General features: G+C 48.2%; 1 protein-coding gene across 1 annotated transcript in view; it reads right to left on the minus strand.

Annotated features, from left to right (window-relative positions):
* The window catches only part of MYO9B (myosin IXB), a 113789-nt gene that overhangs the window by 24146 nt on the left and 68127 nt on the right, over positions 1–21516 (minus strand). Inside the window, exons 24-28 of the mRNA XM_060232757.1 lie at positions 15078–15121; positions 13351–13501; positions 12038–12183; positions 5315–5514; positions 3088–3186 (exon numbers count right to left, since the gene is read on the minus strand). Of these exons, the coding sequence (XP_060088740.1) occupies positions 3088–3186; positions 5315–5514; positions 12038–12183; positions 13351–13501; positions 15078–15121 (640 nt within the window). The remainder of the gene's footprint in view (positions 1–3087; positions 3187–5314; positions 5515–12037; positions 12184–13350; positions 13502–15077; positions 15122–21516) is intronic.

The following is a 21516-nucleotide window of genomic DNA, read 5'->3' on the forward strand; positions in this document are numbered from 1 at the left end:
CCTTCTAACAGCCTGTCTCCCCAGGTATCCTACCAAGGCTCTGGAACTGCCCTCATAGAACCAGCTCCTTCAGCCTTTCTTCATAGGACTTGGTCTTCATAAGAACATAGAATCATAGAACCATAGAATTGGAAGGGACCTCCAGGGTCATTTAGTCCAACCCCCTGCACAAGGCAGGAAATTCACAAATTTCTGTTGTTGTTCAGTCGCACAGTCGAGTCCGACTCTTTGCAACCCCCTGGACCAAGTCACGCCAGGCCCTCCTGTCTTCCACCATCCTCCGAAGTCTGCTCAAATTCGTGTTCGTTACATCAGTAACGCTGTCCAGCCATCTCCTCTTTTGCCGTCCCCTTCTTCTTTGGCCTTCTGTCTTTCCCAGCATCAGGATCTTCTCCAGTGAGGGCTCTCTTCTCATTTGATGGCCAAAGTATTTGAGCTTCAGCTTCAGCATCTGACCTTCCAGGGAACAGTCAGGGTTGATTTCCCTTAGAACTGACTGATTGGATCTTCTTGCAGTCCAAGGGACTCTCAAGAGTCTTCTCCAGTGAGTGCTCCCTTCTCACTGGGTGGCCAAAGGATTTGAGCTTCAGCATCTGACCTTCCAGGGAACAGTCAGGGTTGATTTCCCTTAGAACTGACTGCTTGGATCTTCTTGCAGTCCAAGGGACTCTCAAGAGTCTTCTCCAGTGAGTGCTCCCTTCTCACTGGGTGGCCAAAGGATTTGAGCTTCAGCATCTGACCTTCCAGGGAACAGTCAGGGTTGATTTCCCTTAGAACTGACTGATTGGATCTTCTTGCAGTCCAAGGGACTCTCAAGAGTCTTCTCCAGTGAGTGCTCCCTTCTCATTGGGTGGCCAAAGGATTTGAGCTTCAGCATCTGACCTTCCAGGGAACAGTCAGGGTTGATTTCCCTTAGAACTGACTGATTTGATCTTCTTGCAATCCAAGGGATGCTCAAGAGTCTTCTCCAGCACCATAGCTCAAAAGCATCTATTCTTCTGCGCTCAGCCTTCCTTATGGTCCAGTTCTCACAACCATACATTTTTTATTGTTTTAATATTGCCACTGTTTATTTTTATGTTGTTAGCTGCCTTGAGTCCGCATAGAATAGGTGGGATATAAATATAACATAAATAAAAAAAATAAAAATAAAATAAACAGCCATACATTACTACTGGCCATTGCTCACAACTCACAAATCCCTCCCCCTAAATTCACAGGATCTTCATTGCTGTCAGATGGCCATCTAGCCTCTGTTGAAAAACCTCCAAGGAAGGAGAGCCCACCACCTCCCAAGGAGGAAGCCTGTTCCACTGAGGAATCGCTCTAACGATCAGGAAGTTCTTCCTAATGTTGAGCCGGAAACTCTTTTGATTTAATTTCAACCCATTGGTTCTGGTCCTACCTTCCGGGGCCACAGAAAACAATTCCCCACCATCCTCTATAGGACAGCCCTTCAAGTACTTGAAGATGGTGATCATATCACCTCTCAGCCGCCTCCTCTCCAGGCTAAACAGGCCTAGCTCCTTCAACCTTTCCTCATAGGACTTGGTCTCCAGACCCCTCACCATCTTCGTCACCCTCCTCTGGACCCGTTCCAGCTTGTCTATATCCCCAGATGCACTCACCTTGTGCCCAACCCACAATCGCTTCCCTCCATTCCCCAAAGATATTCTCTCTCACTCACACACATCCTTGGCAGACTCATTTATGACTTTAACACTTTGCAGGTGTTGATGTTTCTGGGGCAGGCTTCTCAAGATTGGTGTTTTATCCACCCGTTCTTTTTCTCCACCCTGATCGCTCTGATTTATGCTGTGCTGCTCGCATGGTTATAAAAAGCACTTCTTGTTCACAGTTCTAGCTGGAGGCTTGGAAGTTTCCTCAGAAACATTTCATCCAAAGCAACGTCCAGCAGAGACTCATGTTATTTGCTAGCAAGAAGTCGTCTTTTCTTCTTGGGATGGAAGAAAAAGAAACAGGCATAGCTATTCCAGGATCGATTTTATGAAGACGATTACTTCTGGCCCTTGATGAAGACTTCATTTTGGGGAGAGGAGACCTTGGAGAATCTACTCAAGCACTTTTGGGCAGTGGAGACTTTGGAGAATATCATACAAGCACTTTTCAGTCTGTTGGCGTCTGGTGAAATTGATGGATTGTTCTTTTAATTTTTTTCAGTTTTTTAATGAAACTGACGGATTGTTCCTTTAGTTTTTTTTATTTATTTATCCCTTTAGTTTATTTATTTATTTAATTTATTTATCCCTGCGATTTTGCCTGAAGCCGGTTTTTCTGCCAGATGTGCCCGTTGGTAAGGATTCTCGCAAGCTCAAATGGCCTAACTCAGGGATGGCCAAACTTGATTAGTGTTAAGAGACACATAGAATAAGAAGGGGAGGGACGGTGGCTCAGTAGTAGAGATTCTGCTTGGTAAGCAGAAGGTCCCAGGTTCAATCCCTGGCATCTCCAAAAAGGGTCCAGGCAAGTAGGCGTAAAAATCCTCAGCTTGAGACCCTGGGGAGCCGCTGCCAGTCTGAGAAGACAGTACTGACTTTGATGGACCAAGGGTCTTATTCAGTATAAGGCAGCTTCATATGTTCATATCTTCAATAAATTTCAGATGTTTGAGGGCCGCAAGACATGAACATCAGATGTTTGAGAGGAGGGAGAGAGGAAGGAAGGAAGGAAGGAAGGAAGGAAGGAAGGAAGGAAGGAAGGAAGGAAGGAAGGAAGGAAGGAAGGAAGGAAGGAAGGAAGGAAGGAAGGAAGGAAGGAAGGAAGGAAGGAAGGAAGGAAGGAAGGAAGGAAGGCTTATAGATGCGGGGAGAGAAAGATGGAAAGAAAGCAACTTTAAATGTCTTCTCCAACCCGTCAGTGGCACAGCTTGGACAAGTGATTCAAAGAGAGAAATGCCTTCTCCAAGTTGGCTAACGGGGCGGTGGGAGCTCCAAGAGCCACACAATATGTGTGAAAGAGCCACACACGGCTCCCTAACCAAAGCTTGGCCACCCCTGGCCTAACTCAGTGGGGTAAAACCAAGCCAACCCTCCCCCGCAGCCCGCAGCTTCTGGAGCAGCTACTCACAGGGGCAGAGTACATGGTTTTGATGTTCCCTCTAAACTTTTCCGTGGCCTCGAAGAACAAACATTCGCCTGCAGACTTCTGGGAATGGAGATCGTTGATCTGGAAAGGAGCAGCACAGACTTAATGCGCAGAGCAGGAGCCGCCCTTTCAAGGGCAGGACTCAGCCACGGCCCTCCCACCCCTCCACCTCCCGTGCTGAGATGATCCTCCCCCCTCCGGCCAGAATAAATTATGCCAAGGTGACACAGGTGACAGAGTTTGGATTGCAAACACTGATTTTTATTCCCTTCGTTTTGAGTTGATCTTTGTCCCCAGCGGGGAACCCAAGTGGTGCATGCCCTTCTCCTGTCTTCACAACAGCCCCGTAAGGTAGGCGAGGCTCAAGAAGGTGTGACCGGCCCTATGGCAAAGTGGCCAAGTGGGGATCTGTCCCTGGGCCTTCCAGCTCCAAGTCTGGTAAGCTAACCGTTACCCCACTCTCCTGGCTTTCCACAGTCCAGTTCCCTCCGGCAGAATGGACACAAACCTGCCATCTAGCCCAGCGTGCCGGAGAACTCGGACCCTGAACTACTGGACCTGGGGAAATACGGAGCTAGACCCTCTCCCCAGAGAGAACACTTGGGCCTGCTCTGGCTGGCACGGAGGGGGTTATCCTTCCCAGACCCTGCGGCTGTCCATCTGGAGATGCTGCAAAGGGGAAGCAGAAGACCCTCCTGCAAAGATCCTGAGCTCTTCTTTGCGACCCGCCAAGCTGAGTGCAACTCACAGCCTCCTCCCCTGGGCTTCACGGCTGGACAGGCAGCAAAACCAGACTGGGAAGGGGGGGCGCTGTTTCGACAGCAGAGATTGCCTGTTTACCCAGTGGGCGTCTTCGGATGGAGAAACAAATGAACCGCCACATGGAGAGCTTTTTCCCCTTTGGAATTGACTTTTGTCGTCACCTCACTGTAGCAAAGAGCAAAAAGACTCATGGGATTGGATGCTGCAGGTTCTTCCTGCTGACAGTGCAACTCTCCTCTGGCGCAAGAAGCCCCCGGAGGAAAGGACCCCTGAGAGCAGCCCACGGAATCTTTGCATTCCAGTTTGTGCAGCTTCTGAAAGGCCAGGTAGTCGATTCCAGGGCTCTTTTGCAACAGGAGCTCCTTTGCATATTAGGTCACACACCCCCTGATGTAGCCAATCCTCCAAGAGCTTATAAAAAAGTCACTGCACTTCAAAAAGGATATTATAGCATTGAAAAAAGTGCAGAAAAGAGCAACTAGAATGATTAAAGGGTTGGAACACTTTCCCTATGAAGAAAGGTTAAAACGCTTGGGGATCTTTAGCTTGGAGAAACATCGACTGCAGGATGATATGAGAGAGGTTGACAAGATTATGCATGGGATGGAGAAAGTAGAGAAAGAAGTCCTTTTCTCCCTTTCTCACAATACAAGAACTCGTGGGCATTCAATGAAATTGCTGAGCAGTCGGGTCAGAACGGATAAAAGAAAGTACTTCTTCACCCAAAGGGTTATTAACATGTGGAATTCACTGCCACAGGAGGTGGCGGCGGCTACAAGCATAGCCAGCTTCAAGAGGGGGTTAGATAAAAATATGGAGCAGAGGTCCATCAGTGGCTCTTAGCCACAGTGTGTGTATATATATATTTTTTGGCCACTGTGTGACACAGAGTGTTGGACTGGATGGGCACTGGCCTGATCCAAAAGGGCTTCTCTTATGTTCTTATGTGACACAGAGTGCTGGACTGGATGGGCACTGGCCTGATCCAAAAGGGCTTCTCTTATGTTCTTATGTGACACAGAGTGCTGGACTGGAGGGGCCATTGGCCTGATCCAAAAGGGCTTCTCTTATGTTCTTCTGTGACACAGAGTGTTGGACTGGAGGGGCCATTGGCCTGATCCAAAATGGCTTCTCTTATGTTCTTATGTGACACAGAGTGCTGGACTGGAGGGGCCATTGGCCTGATCCAACAGGGCTTCTCTTATGTTCTTATGTGACACAGAGTGTTGGACTGGATGGGCCATTGGCCTGATCCAACATGGCTTCTCTTATGTTCTTAAAAAAGAGCCTTGTAAGCTCCAGGAGGATTGGCTACAGCAAGGGGTGTGGCCTAATATGCAAAGGAGATCCTGCTACAAAAAAAGCCCCGGTCGGTTTACTTTTAAAGCAAAGATCTCATCGCTTGCTCTAGCTAATGTGCCCAAACGGATCTCCTCAGAGGGGATACAGAAGCCGGGGGCTCATGGAGGAATTCATCCAGGTACTTCAGCTCGTTGGCATTGGCGATCTCCCGCAAGAAGGGCGCCTGCCATTTCTCAGGGGCCGTCTTGGCTTTGCTGATCTTCAGGGTGCGGCTTCTCTTGGCTTTTCCCGTTTCTTTCGCGGGACGTTCCTCATCCAGGGGATGATTCAGGTGCCAGGAAGGAGCTGCGGGGAAAGAATCTCAATCAGGATACACATCTTGCTATCCGTAGCACGCACTACCATTGCAGCCAAATGGATATCCCATCATAAGCCAACAATTACTGACTGGCAACAATGTCTGTGGGAACACTTTATAATGGCTAAAATTTCCAATTCGATGGTTTCTTCTTCTGTTGACAAATACGAAAAGGATTCTGTATCTATTTGGTATCCTATTATAGAATATTTGGCAACTTTAGACATAATTCCTAAGAATTCGACGTACAATCAAATGCTATACTTTTAATCATGGTCAACTGAATGTCTTACGTTGCTTTTGTTTTTAAAATCGAAACTTGAAGCTCTATACTCACCTATCTACCTTCTGTAAAAGCTTTTTTTTTAAATTTCCGTAGGGCCTGCAAGGTTACCCTTTTCCAACTGGCCTTCACTTAATGTGGACTTTAGTCTACTACATACGGCCATCATAAACGACCGAGGAGAACACTTAGAACATAGCACTGTTAGTTTTAACTTTGATGGTTTTAATTAGCAAATTATATATTGTACTGAGATAATGTTTTATATTGTAATTGTGTGTTTTGTTATGTGTTGTGAGCCACCCTGAGCCTGCTTCAGTGGGGAGGGTGGGATATAGATAAAATATTATTATTATTATTATTATTATTATTATTATTATTATTATTATTATTATTATTATTATTAATTTGTTTGTAATATCCTTTGGAACACTTAATAAAGGGGGAAAATGTTTTGTTTTGTTTTGTTTAAAAAAGGGCGTCGAACTCATTTGTTATGAGGGCCGGATTTTCAGCGCAGGGGCATTCAAGTTCCAAGAACATATGAACATATATGTACATATGAAGCTGCCTTATACTGAATCAGACCCTTGGTCCATCAAAGTCAGTATTGTCTTCTCAGACTGGCAGCGGCTCAACAGGGTCTCAGGCTGAGGTTTTTTACACCTATTTGCCTGGACCCTTTTTTGGAGACGCCAGGGATTGAACCTGGGACCTTCTGCTTCTCTTTTGCCCATACTTCTCTCTTGTCCATACTGCCCTACCACCTCATGCCATATAAGAGCAAAGCTGAACAAAGCAAAATGGTTTTCATCCAATTTCAGATAATATGAGAGCTACCTACATTTTCTTGGCCTTAAGAACATAAGAACATAAGAGAAGCCATGTAAGATCAGGCCAATGGCCCATCCAGTCCAACACTCTGTGTCACACAGCGGCCAAATATATATATATATATATATATACACACACATACACACTGTGGCTAATAGCCACTGATGGACCTCTGCTCCATATTTTTATCTAACTCCCTCTTGAAGGTGGCCATGCTTGTGGCTGCCACCACCTCCTGAATACACTTGTCTTTATTCAAAGCAAAGTTTCCATTTATTGAGATACAGCAATACTATTCACTACGCAGGTTCACTGATACTAATAGCGAGGTGGGTGCAAGCGTAGGCATTTATTGGCATACATCAAAGCATGAGGGCTTTAAATCACTTCTCATAATAAATTTAGGGCTTTTGCTGAAAGTAACCAGTTCCCATATCTGTTATCTCCCCACATACGCAGCCTGTCTCTCCTCCCCTGTGGCCTTGCTCTTCCCGGCCAGACGCCTGGGAACTGGCTGGATGTTTTCTACTTCAAAGACCTTTGGCACCTTCATCACCCCTCCCCGTCCACCCTTCACATTCTTTTGTAACACTGGGGTTAGTAAAGCAAGCATTTGCAGGGTTAGTTCACAGTAAATAAACAATTAAACGGATAAAAGGAAGTCCTTCTTCACCCAAAGGGTGATTAACATGTGGAATTCACTGCCACAGGAGGTGGTGGCGGCCACAAGTATAGCCACCTTCAAGAGGGGTTTAGATAAAAATATGGAGCACAGGTCCATCAGTGGCTATTAGCCACAGTGTATGTGTGTATATAACATTTTTTGCCACTGTGTGACACAGAGTGTTGGACTTGATGGGCCGTTGGCCTGATCCAACATGGCTTCTCTTATGTTCTTATTCAGGTAATAAAGCAAACTTCAAGGCATACAAGCTGACACGGATCTTATATTAATGAGACCTTGTTGGGCTGAGCCATGTCGGGCCGGGCCGTGTGTGTACCTATTTAAGATTAGGTAGCGGAGAGACAAACTTTATAAAGGACACAACTTTACTTTACTTTATTCGATTTATATCCCGCCCTACCCCACCGAGGCGGGCTCAGGGCGGCTTACAACAATAAAAGCTAACAGAGGTCGATTTAAATACGATTAAAATTATACAATAAAATACATAAAAACCTAAAAATACATATAACTCACATCGATATACACTATGCTACTATTCCTTAAATCAGTCCTTCAAATTTCCAATATTCAGTAATCTGATGTTTAAGATTTAATATTCAGGCATTCTGCTCACAGTTAATTATATGCCAACCGGAAGAGGGTTGTTTTACAGGCCCTGCGGAACTGTTCAAGGTTCCACAGGGCCCTCACCTCCTCCGGGAGCTGATTCCACCAACAGGGAGCTGCAATCGAGAAGGCCCTGTCCCTGGTCGCTTTCAGACGGGCCTCCTTTGGCCCAGGGATTGTAAGGAGGTTCTGAGACCCCGACCTCAGCACTCTCTGGGGGACATGTGGGGAGAGACGGTCCCTAAGGTAGGCAGGTCCCAGACCATAAAGGGCTTTAAAGGTCATAACCAGCACCTTGTACCGAACTCGGTATGTTATCGGCAGCCAGTGCAGTCCCCGAAGCCCCGGCTGCATGTGCTCCCGTCTAGGACAAACACAATTAAAGACTTTTTAAAGAAGAAAAACTTAAAATAAAACACGCTCAAAACGTTAGCACTCATTGGTCTTAAAGGTGCTTTCTTTGTATCTCTCCCATGTGATCCAGAGAACTCGACAAAGGAAGCTCTGGCTCTTTCCCTTCCTCCCCAGGGGACTGGGGGAGGAGCCTCAGCCAATAGAAGGAAGAGAGGCTTGGCTCAGTAGCTCTGCTGTGCGATTGAGAGAGCCTGGCAAAGCAAGCTCTGCGTCCCCCCCCGCCATTCCTGCCCAAGGGAGGAGGCATGGCCAATGGAGAAAATAGAGGTTTTGCTCTGTAGCTCCTGTGCAATTGAGCAAGCCTTGCAAAGCAAGCTGTGATGCAGAAGGAAGCAAGAGAGAGGAAGAAGGAAGCAGATGACAGCCAGTTGCTCGGGGGCCTGATAGGAGCCCTCCGGGGGCCTGATTTGGTCCCAGGATCGCATGTTTGACACCCCTTTTAGAGGCTCTGCCGAGTTGCTGCTCCTACAGCCAGGGCGGGAGGGGTCTCCACTTCGCCAGTTCAAGGCACTGTGTTCCAGGGATGACAACTTTACCTGCTGCTCCTCCCTGCTACTGCACTTTAGACCACAAGACCAAATAGGCTTGATGTGAACATAAGAACATAAGAGAAGCCATGTTTGGTCAGGACAATGGCCCATCCAGTCCAACACTCTGTGTCACATAAGAACATAAGAGAAGCCATGTTGGATCAGGCCAGTGGCCCCTCCAGTCCAACACTCTGTGTCACATAAGAACATAAGAGAAGCCCTGTTGGATCAGGCCAGTGGCCCATCCAGTCCAACACTCTGTGTCACATAAGAACATAAGAGAAGCCCTGTTGGATCAGGCCAGTGGCCCATCCAGTCCAACACTCTGTGTCACATAAGAACATAAGAGAAGCCACGCTGGATCAGGCCAATGGCCCCTCCAGTCCAACACTCTGTGCCACATAAGAACATAAGAGAAGCCATGTTGGATCAGGCCAATGGCCCATCCAGTCCAACACTCTGTGTCACATAAGAACATAAGAGAAGCCACGCTGGATCAGGCCAATGGCCCCTCCAGTCCAACACTCTGTGTCACATAAGAACATAAGAGAAGCCCTGTTGGATCAGGGCAATGGCCCCTCCAGTCTAACACTGTGTGTCACATAAGAGAAGCCCTGTTGGATCAGGCCAGTGGCCCATCCAGTCCAACACTCTGTGTCCCATAAGAACATAAGAGAAGCCATGTTAGATCAGGCCAATGGCCCATCCAGTCCAACACTGTGTCACAGAAGAACATAAGAGAAGCCATGTTGGATCAGGGCAATGGTCCACCCAGTCCAACACTCTGTGTCACATAAGAACATAAGAGAAGCCATGTTGGATCAGGCCAGTGGCCCATCCAGTCCAACACTCTGTGTCCCATAAGAACATAAGAGAAGCCATGTTGGATCAGGCTGTGGAGAAACGCCATCTTAGTTAATGGTGGTGCTTGGTTGGGAGGGAACATGAAACTGCTAAGGCAGGCTTTGTGGCCTAGCCTTCCCTTCACTCCCTCCTCCCTTCCGGAGTTAAACCATCAACTCTAGGGGGAAAGCCTCCTAGAGGGGCAGGAAGTTCTTTTGTTTTATTGGAGTGAGGCGGGAAAAGTTCAGTTCTCGGCTGACCCTCAAGGAGAGAGGTTGTCAGTCTGTGGGCTCCTGACTGTGGGAGAGGCCTTCTCAAGAGGGAGAGGACTCCAGGCAGTCAGACCGAGTAAGTCATTCACAAGGCAGGGCAAGTTTAGACCAGGGACGGGAGGATGCGTTTAAATCCACCTTTTATTTGTCATTCTGGTTGCTGTTCGGGTGCTGTGCTAAACTGTTACATGCAACTGCTTTTGTTTTTTGTTTTTTTCTTTTCTTTTTCTCTTCTAATTAAATATTTTTACTGTTTTGAATGCTGGCAGTCAAACTCTGTACCACATAGATCCCCAACCGCTTTAGACCACGCTGCTTTATGAAGGGGGCCCCAGAGAAAGGGGGAAGGCATGTAGTTGGATAAGGTGCCAATCCTCCAGGGGTTCCCCAAAGAAGTGCTGTGGTCTCTGTGATACCCAAGTACAGGGTGGCAGAGGACCTTGAGGCCTGGCCTCAGAGGTGGAGAGGGGGATTGGGAGTCCTGTTCCTCTCAATCCGAACGAGTCCAAGCGGTCCCTCCCAAGCACCAAGAATCACTTGCCCCAGTCAGAGAGTTCCAACAATATGCTGTGGCTAAGAGCCACTGATGGACCTCTGCTCCATAGGTTTATGCTATCCCTTCTTGAAGCTGGCTACGCTTGCAGCCACCACCACCTCCTGTGGTAGTGAATTCCACGTGTTAATCGCCCTTCGGGCAAAGAAGGACTTCCTTTTATCCGTTCTAACTCGACTGCTCAGCAATTTCTTTGCGTTCTCGTATTATGAGAAAGAGAGAAAAGTCCTTCTTTCTCTGCCTTCTCTATCCCACGCATAATCCTGTAAACCTCTCTCATGTCACCCCGCAGCTGACATTTCTCCAAGCAGGAATAGTGCATTAAAAAAAACAACAAGGAAGTTTAATAAATGAATAACAACTCTGCGCAGATGAAAACATGAAGTCTCCTTTACCTTCATTCAGCACTATATTTGAAATCTATACTATAAAATATATATTTTAAGTCTACATTTTAAAAAGCTGCAGGCTGTCATGTCCCCTTCCCTTGCGGAGCTCTATCAGCTGTCAAACTTTGAACCTGCCGCTGCTTTTGAAGGCTGCTTTGCGGATTTTTTAAACACTTCTGGTTTATAGGATTTTAAACATGATTAAACATGTGGGATTCACTGCCACAGGAGGTGGCGGCGGCCACAAGCATAGCCAGCTTCAAGAGAGGGTTAGATAAAAATATGTAGCAGAGGTCCATCAGTGGCTATTAGCCACAGTGTGTGTGTGCATATATACATATTTGGCCACTGTGTGACACAGTGTTGGACTGGATGGGCCATTGGCCTGATCCAACAGGGCTTCTCTTATGTTCTTATGTGACACAGAGTGTTGGGCTGGATGGGCCATTGGCCTGATCCAACATGGCTTCTCTTATGTTCTTATGTGACACAGAGTGTTGGACTGGATGGGCCATTGGCCTGATCCAACAGGGCTTCTCTTATGTTCTTATGTGACACAGAGTGTTGGGCTGGATGGGCCATTGGCCTGATCCAACAGGGCTTCTCTTACGTTCTTAAATCTCTTCCCAATCTTAATCGAATGGATCTCTGTCTGTAATCGGTTCCGTTTCAAATGGTCTTAATCTTGGATTAGCTGCTGCTCCTATTTCTATTTCACTGGGATGTGTAAATGACTGCTTCAAACTGTCACACAGATATTTATATGCAGAGGTGGATACAAACATTTTATACAGAGCTAGCTTGAGAGCGGATTAAATGCAGGGCTTTTTTGGATCACGAAGGCTTGGTGTTGGGAGTGTGGCCTAATATGCAAATGAGTTCCCGCTTGGCTTTTTCTACGAAAAAAGCCCAGCCTGTATGAGACAGAATACCACAACATTCCCTTAAAAATTGTTCCATAAAAGCAAAAGCTTTCGACTCTTGACATGAGACTCTTTTCTGCTTTTGCAGAGGACTCTCATTCAAGTGATAGACCTAAGCAGCTCCACAGAATTGTTCTTTCTGTTTAGGACGGAACAGGTACAGGCCAATCCTCACCTTCTGCTGCCTTTTCCTCAGTTGCCAGCACACATGAGAGGAGCGGGATGCCATCACTCTCCTCCACCACCTCACAGCTGTCCTTGAAAGTCTTCTTCTCCGTCTTCTTCCCCAGCAGCCTCCTCAAGGGGATCTTGAAAGTGGACCTGGTGAGAGGAAAGCAGTTAAGAACATAAGAGAAGCCCTGTTGGATCAAATCAATGGCACATCCAGTCCAAAACTCTGTGTCACATAAGTACACAGAAGAGAAGCCCTGTTGGATCAGGCCAATGGCCCATCCAGTCCAACACTCTGTGTCACATAAGAACATAAGAGAAGCCATGTTGGATCTGGCCAATGGCCCATCCAGTCCAGCACTCTGTGTCACACAGTGGCCAAAAAACCAAGGTGACATCAGGAGGTCCATCAGTGGGGCCAGGACACTAGAAGCCCTCCCACTGTGCCCCCCAAGCACCAGAATACAGAGTATCACTGCTCCAGACATAAGAGAAGCCATGTTGAATCAGGCCATTGGCCCATCCAGTCCAACACTCTGTGTCACACAGTGGCCAAAAAGAATCCAGGTGCCATCAGGAGGTCCATCAGTGTGGCCAGGACAGTAGAAGCCCTCCCACTGTGCCCCCCCAAAAGCATCAAGAATACAGAGCATCACTGCCCCAGACAGAGAGTTCCAACAATAAGCTGTGGCTAATAGCCACTGATGGACCTCTGCTCCAGATGTTTCTCCAGTCCCCTCCTGAAGCTGGCTCTGTTAACAGACTCTTGCCCAGAAGCAGCATTTTGGCTGCAGAACCAGAGTATGGCATAAGGGTGGGGGGGGCAGGGTGCTGAATTCGGGGGGAGAGGGGGGCTCTGCAGGATGGATCGTGCACAGCCTGTGTGGGTCTCCTGGCAGCTGTGGGCAAAAGCCCAGTTCCAATGCTGTTGTTGATGGCTAAGCAGCAGGCACAGCACAGCCAGAACACCAAGCCGGAACCATAAAGAAGTCAGTGCTGGGAGAAAGGGGAATCAGCCAGTGTCAGCATGTGTGTGTGTGTGTGTAAGGGGGGAGGGGGCTCTTGCCCTTGAGTCGCCCCCGCCCACTCCCTGTAGTCGCCCTGCCCACTTCCTGGAGTCACCCCACCCATTTCCTGGAGTCGCCCCGCCCACTTCCTGGAATCACCCCGCCCACTTCCTGGAGTCACCCCCACCCACTTCCTGGAGTCGCCCCCGCCCACTTCCTGGAGTCGCCCCCACCCACTTCCTGGAGTCACCCCCGCCCACTTCCTGGAGTCGCTCCCACCCACTTCCTAATGCCAGGGCAGCACACCTACTTGGCATCCCCCTGCTGGCCAGGTGCAGATGCTGGGCCAGCTGCGTCAAGGGTGGCAGGCGGCTCCTCGGCGTCTCTCAGCACAAGCTGCTTCTTGCTACTCCCGTCGCTCTCGGAGACGTCTGGAGACTGTTGGGGGATGAGAAGAGGAGAGAGGAAGAGAGAGGCCCTTTCCAGCCCCTCCCGTGTCACCAAGGCCCATTTAACAAGAAGTGCAAACATGCTGAAGGGAGCGCACGGCTGGAATCGTGCCCCACTGCCCCTGAGAGAGTCACGCCCGAGGTGTTCAGCTGAAAGAAGGATTCCTCAATGCACAAGCCAGGCCCTGGAGCTCTCCTGGTCAGTCATAAAATCCTAGAATCCTAGAGTTGGAAGGTACCTCCAGGGTCATCTAGTCCAACCCCCTGCACAATGCAGGAAACTCACAAACACCTCCCCCTACATTCATAGGATCTTCATTGCTGTCAGGTGGCCATCCAGCCTCTGTTTAAAAACCTCCAAGGAAGGTGGCCCATGCCGCATCCTGAAGAAGCCTGTTCCACTGAGAAACCGTTCTGTCAGGAAATTCTTCCTAATGTTGAGTCGGAAACTCTTTTCATTTAATTTCAGCCCTTTGGTTCTGGTCCTATGTCTCCTCAGAGAAGCAAAAGCTGGGGAGGGACAGTGGTTCAGTGGGTAGAGCATCTCTAAATAAAAAGGGTCCAGGCAAGTGGGTGTGAAAAACCTCAGCTTGAGTCCCTGGAGAGCCGCTGCCAGTCTGAGTAGACAAGACTGACTTTGATGGACCCAGGGGGCTCTGATTCAGTATAAGGCAGCTTTATATATTCATATATGTTCATATGTTCAACTATGGGGAAAGATGGTGGCCCAGTGGTAGAGCATCTGCTTGGTAAACGGAAGGTTCCAGGTTCAATCCCCGGCATCTCCAGCTAAAAAGGGTCCAGGCAAGCAGGCGTGAAAAACCTCCGCCTGAGACCCTGGAGAGCTGCTGCCAGTCTGAGGAGACAATACTGACTTGATGGACTGAGAGTCTGATTCAGTAGAAGGCAGCTTCATATGTAGGGGAGAGACAGTGGCTCAGTGGTAGAGCCTCTGCTTGGTAAGCAGAAGGTCCCAGGTTCAATCCCAGACATCTCCAGCTAAAAAGGGTCCAGGCAAGTAGGCGTGAAAAACCTCCGCTTGGGACCCTGGAGAGCGGCTGCCAGTCTGAGGAGACAAGACTGACTTCAATGGACTGAGATTCTGATTCAGTATAAAGCAGCTTCATATGTAGGGGAGGGAGGGTGGCTCAGAGGTAGAGCATCTGCTTGGTAAGCAGAAGGTCCCAGGTTCAATCCCCACTGGCATCTCCAGGCAAATAGGTGTGAAAAACCTCAGCTGGAGACCGTGGAGAGCGGCTGCCAGTCTGAGGAGACAAGACTGACTTTGATGGACTGAGAGTCTGATTCAGTAGAAGGCAGCTTCATATGCATAAGCTCTCAGGCTGAGGCCTGCCACATCATCCACCACCTGGTGCTTTTCACTGGCCCTCTGCATGCCAAGCATGTGCTGGGCCAGCGGGACTCACCTTGGAGATCTGTTCACAGGTGGGTGCAAACCTGGTGTCCCGTTCATAAGCCATGCGCCCCCCCCCCCGACTCTGCCCTCCGGGCACGTGCCATCACTGGCCCCCTCCCTCAAGAAAGGACGGCACCCCTCCCCTCACTACCTGGTCAGCGGGAGTGGCCTGGGCAAACTTGTGAAGGTCGTCCAAGGACGAAGTCATCTCTTTCCTCCTGCAGGGAGACAAGAAAGCAGCATTTGAAAACAGAACCACAAACTCTGTACCAGAGCTCATTTCCAGCCGTGGAGGAAGCCCACCGGCCCCCAGAACCTGCTTCGAGAAACTCATGACAGGTTTTTACTCCAGACGGTATTAGAAGTAGATTTATACCCTGTCCTCTCTGAAGTAGAGACTCAGAGCGGCTTACAATCTCCTTTATCTTCTCCCCCCACAACAGACACCCTATGAGGTGGGTGGGGTTGAGAGAGCTCTCACAGCAGCTGCCCTTTCAAGGACAGAGTCTCAGAGCGGCCTACAATCTCCTTCCCCTTCCTCCCCCAGACAACCTGTGAGGTGGGTGGGGCTGAGAGAGCTCTCACAGCAGCTGCCCTTTCAAGGACAGAGTCTCAGAGCAGCCTACAATCTCCTTTCCCTTCCTCCCTCAGACAACCTGTGAGGTGGGTGGGGCTGAGAGAGCTCTCCCAGAAGCTGTCCTTTCAAGGACAGAGTCTCAGACTGACTCACAATCTCCTTTCCCTTCCTCCCCCACAACAGACACTCTGTGAGGGGGGTGGGGCTGAGAGAGCTCTCACAGCAGCTGCCCTTTCAAGGACAGAGTCTCAGAGCGACCTATAATCTCCTTTCTCTTCCCTCCCTACAACAGACACCCTGTGAGGTGGGCGGGGCTGAGAGAGCTCTCCCAGAAGCTGCCCTTTCAAGGACAACCTCTGCCAGAGCTATGGCTGAGCCAAGGCCATTACAGCAGGTGCAAGTGGAGGAGTGGGGAATCAAACACGGTTCTCCCAGATAAGAGAGCTCTGGCTGACCCAAGGCCATGCCAGCAGGTGCAAGTGAAGGAGTGGGGAATCAAACCCGGTTCTCCCAGATAAGAGAGCTCTGGCTGACCCAAGGCCATTCCAGCAGGTGCAAGTGGAGGAGTGGGGAATCAAACCCGGTTCTCCCAGATAAGAGAGCTCTGGCTGACCCAAGACCATGCCAGCAGGTGCAAGTGAAGGAGTGGGGAATCAAACCCGGTTCTCCCAGATAAGAGAGCTATGGCTGACCCAAGGCCATGCCAGCAGGTGCAAGTGGAGGAGTGGGGAATCAAACTTGGTTCTCCCAGGTAAGAGTCCACACACTTAACCACTACACCCAACTGGCTCTCCTCCGCAGTATTAAATTAGGTGGGCTTTTATCTGGAAGCAGCTGGGCAATGTACAGACACCACCTGGGCTTCTAGAAAGACAGGTTGCTTGCCTGTAATTGATGATCTTTTAGTGCTCACTGGTGCACTGAACACACTTGGGTACAGGCACTGCACATGTCTGGAGGAAAAGTGAGTGTCCTGCTTAGATATGTAAAATTTCCAGAAATTTGGAAGCTTGGAAAAAAACCACAAATTTTTGGAAAAATTGAAAAAAAAAAAAAAAAAGCTACGTTCGCACTTGTTTTCTCTTTTCCAGACTGAATGTCTTTCTGTTACTTTAGGAACATAAAATATGATGACTATGGACAATTTTACTTGGCATGAAATCATTGCGACTAGCGTATTAAAAATATAGTGTATCCAAACAAAGAGTACAAACAGAATTTACTTTTTAAATAACATTTATTTGTCATTGTAACAAATGGAGCAACAATCTCCTGAACTGTTTACTAGTTTATGTGGAACAGACAAAAAACCGCCATAATTTTTTTTTTAATCCGGAAGAAACAATTATTCATATTTCCTCTCCACGGTATTAAATAAAAATAAAAAACTCATTCTCCTAAAAAGAACTGCAGAGGGGAAAATTGTCTAGAAGGGGGTGCAGGACTAAGTTTCAATGAATGGGCACGACCTAGGACTTGCTTGTTGTTAGTGCACAGAAATTAGAATAATCTAATACCGGACATGGTTTTTAGAAATGATTTGGAAAATATTTGAACGCCTGGTCTTAAAATATTTTCTTCGTCATGTTAAAATAAAACGTTCTATAATCATTTTTTTTTCTTTTCTTTTCTTCAATTTTTGCAATTTTTCAGGGGGAGGAAAGGCTTCAGGAAAAAAATAGCAAAAACCCGTTTCCCCTCCCCCCCCCCAATTTTTTTTCCCCAGTTTTTTTCTGGGTCTTCACATCTCTAGTCCTGCTCAGTTCCTTTGGCTGACACAGGTGACTCCTATCTACAAAGGTAAGTGACCGGCTGGGCGGGGACGTGGGACTGCACAGATGACCTCTTGAAGATCATCAGTCACAGGGAAGCAACCTGTTTATCTTCTTTGTGGTCTCTGTGCAGCGCACACACTTGCGGGACTAGCGAGCAACACATAGGCAGGTGCTGGCAACAAAGGACGTATTCTATTGTAATGCATAATGCCCCTTTAAAAATAATTAATCCACCAGGTGTTATGCATTACAATAGAATATATGTAGGAATGAATGAATGGCATGTTAGGAGAAGCACATACCAGCCAGAAAATTGTGGCATGTTAGTCCTAATACAGGAAATGACTGGTGCTTCAAATAACACATTATGTCTGAAGGTTTGGGTGAGTATGTATTACATAATAGGTAATTGCTGGGGGGAATATATATATATATAATGGAGCCCCTTGGTGCAGAGTGGTAAAGCTACAGTACTGCAGTCTGAGCTCTCTGCTCACAACCTGAGTTTGATCCCGGCAGAAGCTGGGTTCAGGTAGCTGGCTCAAGGCTGACTCAGTCTTCCATCCATCCGAGGTCGGTAATATGAGTCCCCAGCTTGCTGGGGGGAAAGTGTAGATGACTGGGGAAGGCAATGGCAAACCACCCCGTAAAAAAGTTTGCCGTGAAAACATCCTGCTGCGATGTCACCCCAGAGTCGGAAACGACTGGTGCTTACACAGGGGACTACCTTTACTTTTTTTACACCAAGGGAGAGAGCCCCATGGCACGGAGTGGTAAAGCTACAGTACTGCAGTCTGAGCTCTCTGCTCACACGACGTGAGTTTGATCCCGGTGGAAACTGGGTTTTCAGGTAGCTAGCTCCAGGTTGACTCAGCCTTCCATCCTTCCGAGGTCGGTCAAATGAGTCCCCAGCTTGCTGGGGGGAAAGCGTAGATGACTGGGGAAGGCAATGGCAAACCACCCCGTAAAAAAGTCTGCCGTGAAAACGTCACATGCGACGTCACCCCAGACGGAAACGACTGGTGCTTGCACAGGGGACTACCTTTTTTTTTAACATTTTGCTGCCTAAGGGGGTAAGAATGGTTTATTGTCATAGAGTCTCTTCTGCAACAGCATGAAGCCATGAGATGTTGAATTGTATAGTAATCCTTGGCTGATGACGGTTTGGAAAACCGATCCCGATTTCTGTCTTCAGACTGAAATTTACAACATGAGTCCAGAAGAAGACTTGCTTTGAAACTGACATTTGCAGGTCTTACGGCAAAACCGGAGTCTTTCTTCCAGCTAAAATATGGATAATTATTGTTTAAATGTTGTAGAATCATAGAATCATAGAGTTGTTATCTAGGGTTATCTAGTCCAATCCCCTGTACAATGCAGGGAACTCACAAATACCTCCCCCTGAATTCACAGGATCTTCATCGCTGTCATAGAATCATAGAATCCTAGAGTTGGAAGGGAACTCCAGGGTCATCTAGTCCAACCCCCGGCACAAGGCATAAAATTCACAAATACCTCCCCCTACATACACAGGATCTTCATTGCTGTCATAGAATCATAGAGTTGGAAGGGACCTCTAGGGTCATCTAGTTTAACCCCCTGCACAATGCAGGAAACTCACAAACACCTCCCCCTAAATTCACAGGATCTTCATTGCTGTCAGATGGCCATCCAGCCTCTGTTGGAAAACCTCCAAGGAAGGAGAGCCCACCACCTCCCAAGGAGGAAGCCTGTTCCACTGAGGAATCGCTCTAACGGTCAGCAAGTTCTTCCTAATGTTGAGCCGGAAACTCTTTTGATTTCAGCTCACTGGTTTTGGTCCTGCTTTCTGGGGCCACAGAAAACAATTCCACACCATGTAATGTAAGTTATTTCTTTCATTATAACCTTTTATATAGTGCCACCCAGGCATGTGATGCAGCCCCCGGCTGAGGTGGGTTCCACCCATGGCTAGCTGGGAACATGCCACCCCACCTCCCCCTTTAATTGAGTTTCAGGATGAAAGACTGACAGGATCTAATTCTCGCCTGTAGCTACGGGGGGCCTGGGGCAGGCCAGACCCCACTAACCTTCTCCCTGCTTTACACCTTTCTGGCTCCTCCATTGCTTGCCCGCCACGCTCCTCACTTGCCCACAGCCATTTTCGCCTGCCTGCTGTTTCCCTTGCCCTGCCAGCTGCTTTCTTCACCTGCCTTTCTCTCCTGCCCGCTGGCTTTCTCGCCTGCCTTTCTCTCCTGCCCATTACCTTTCTCAGTCGCCAGCCGCCTTTCTCGGTCACCCACCGCCTTCTTTGCCCGCCTTTATCTCCTGCCCGCCCGCTGCCTTTCTCAGTTGCCCCCCACCTTCCTCACCTGCCTTTCTCGCCCGCCCATCGCCTTCCTCACCCACCCAACACCTTTCTCACTCACCTTCTGCCCTCCTCAGCCACCTGCCGCCTTCTTGCTCGCCTGCCCCGTGGTCCCCCCCACCTAATTCTTATCCCCCCAATCTAAAATTTTCATGCTACGGGCCTGATCTAAGTAAAAATTCAAAGAAGATAGTTGGAGAGGGAGGTAGCCGGGAGGCGCGCTGGGAGCAGAAGTGGTCATTAAGAACATAAGAGAAGTCCTGTTGGATCAGGCCAGTGGCCCATCCACTCCAACACTCTGTGTCACATAAGAACAAAAGAGAAGCCATGTTGGATCAGGCCAGTGGCCCATCCAGTCCAACACTCTGTGTTACATAAGAACAAAAGAGAAGCCATGTTGGATCAGGCCAGTGGCCCATCCACTCCAACACTCTGTGTCACATAAGAACAAAAGAGAAGCCATGTTGGATCAGGCCAATGACCCATCCAGTCCAACACGCTGGGTCACATAAGAACATAAGCGAAGCCATGTTGGATCAGGCCAATGGCCCATCCAGTCCAACACTCTGTGTCACACAGTGGCCAATATATGTGTGCGTGTGTATACACACACACACACACACACACATATATATACACTATGGCTAATAGCCACTGATGGACCTCTGCTCCATATTTTTATGCAATCTCCTCTTAAAGCTGGCTATGCTTGTAGCCGCCACCACCTCCTGTGGCAGTGAATTCCACATGTTAATCACCCTTTGGGTGAAGGACTTCCTTTTATCCGTTTTAACCTGACTGCTCAGCAATTTCATCGAATGCCCAGGAGTTCTTGTATTGTGAGAAAGGGGGAAAAGAACTTCTTTCTCTACTTTCTCCATCCCACGCATAATCTTGTAAACCTCTCTCATGTCACCCCGCAGTCGACGTTTCTCCAAGGTAAAGAGCCCCAAGCGTTTTAACCTTTCTTCATAGGGAAAGCGTTCCAAACCTTTAATCCTTCTAGTTGCCCTTTTTTGCACTTTTTCCAATGCTATAATATCCTTTTTGAGGTGCGGTGACCAGAATTGCGCACAGTATTCCAAATGAGACCGCACCATCGATTTAAACAGGGGCATTATGATACTGGCTTTGTTTTCAATTCCCTTCCTAATAATTCCCAGCATGGCGTTGGCCTTTTTTATTGCAGACGCACACTGTCTTGACATTTTCAGTGAGTTATCTACCACGACCCCAAGATCTCTCTCTTGGTCAGTCTCTGCCAGATCACACCCCATCAACTTGTATTTGTAGCTGGGATTCTTGGCCCCAATGTGCATTACTTTGCACTTGGCCACACTGAACCTCATCTGCCATGTTGACGCCCACTCACCCAGCCTCAACAGATCCCTTTGGAGTGCCTTTGGAGAACTTGGCCACTTCACTGCTCACTCCCAACTCCAGATCATTAATGAACAATTTAAAGAGCATGGGACCCAGTACTGAGCCCTATGGCACCCCACTGCTTACCGTCCTCCACTGCGAAGACAGTCCATTTATACTCACTCTCTGCTTCCTATTAATTAGCCAGTTTTTATCCACAAGAGGACCTGTCCTTTTACTCCATGACTCTCGAGCTTTCTAAGGAGCCTTTGATGAGGAACTTTATCAAAACCTTTCTGGAAGTCAAGGTTAACAACATCTATTGGGTCTCCTTTGTCCACATGTTTGTTCACCCCCTCAAAGAAATGTAACAGGTTAGTGAGGCAAGATCTTCCCTTACAGAACCCATGCTGAGTCTTCCTCAATAACCCGTGTTCATCAATGTGCCTACTCATTCTGTCCTTGATAATGGTTTCTACCAACTTTCCCGGTATTGAAGTCAGACTGACTGGCCTGTAGTTTCCCGGATCTCCTCTGGAACCCTTTTTA

The sequence above is a fragment of the Heteronotia binoei genome, chromosome 2 (genome assembly GCF_032191835.1).
Source record: "Heteronotia binoei isolate CCM8104 ecotype False Entrance Well chromosome 2, APGP_CSIRO_Hbin_v1, whole genome shotgun sequence".
NCBI classification, from domain to species: Eukaryota; Metazoa; Chordata; class Lepidosauria; order Squamata; family Gekkonidae; genus Heteronotia; species Heteronotia binoei.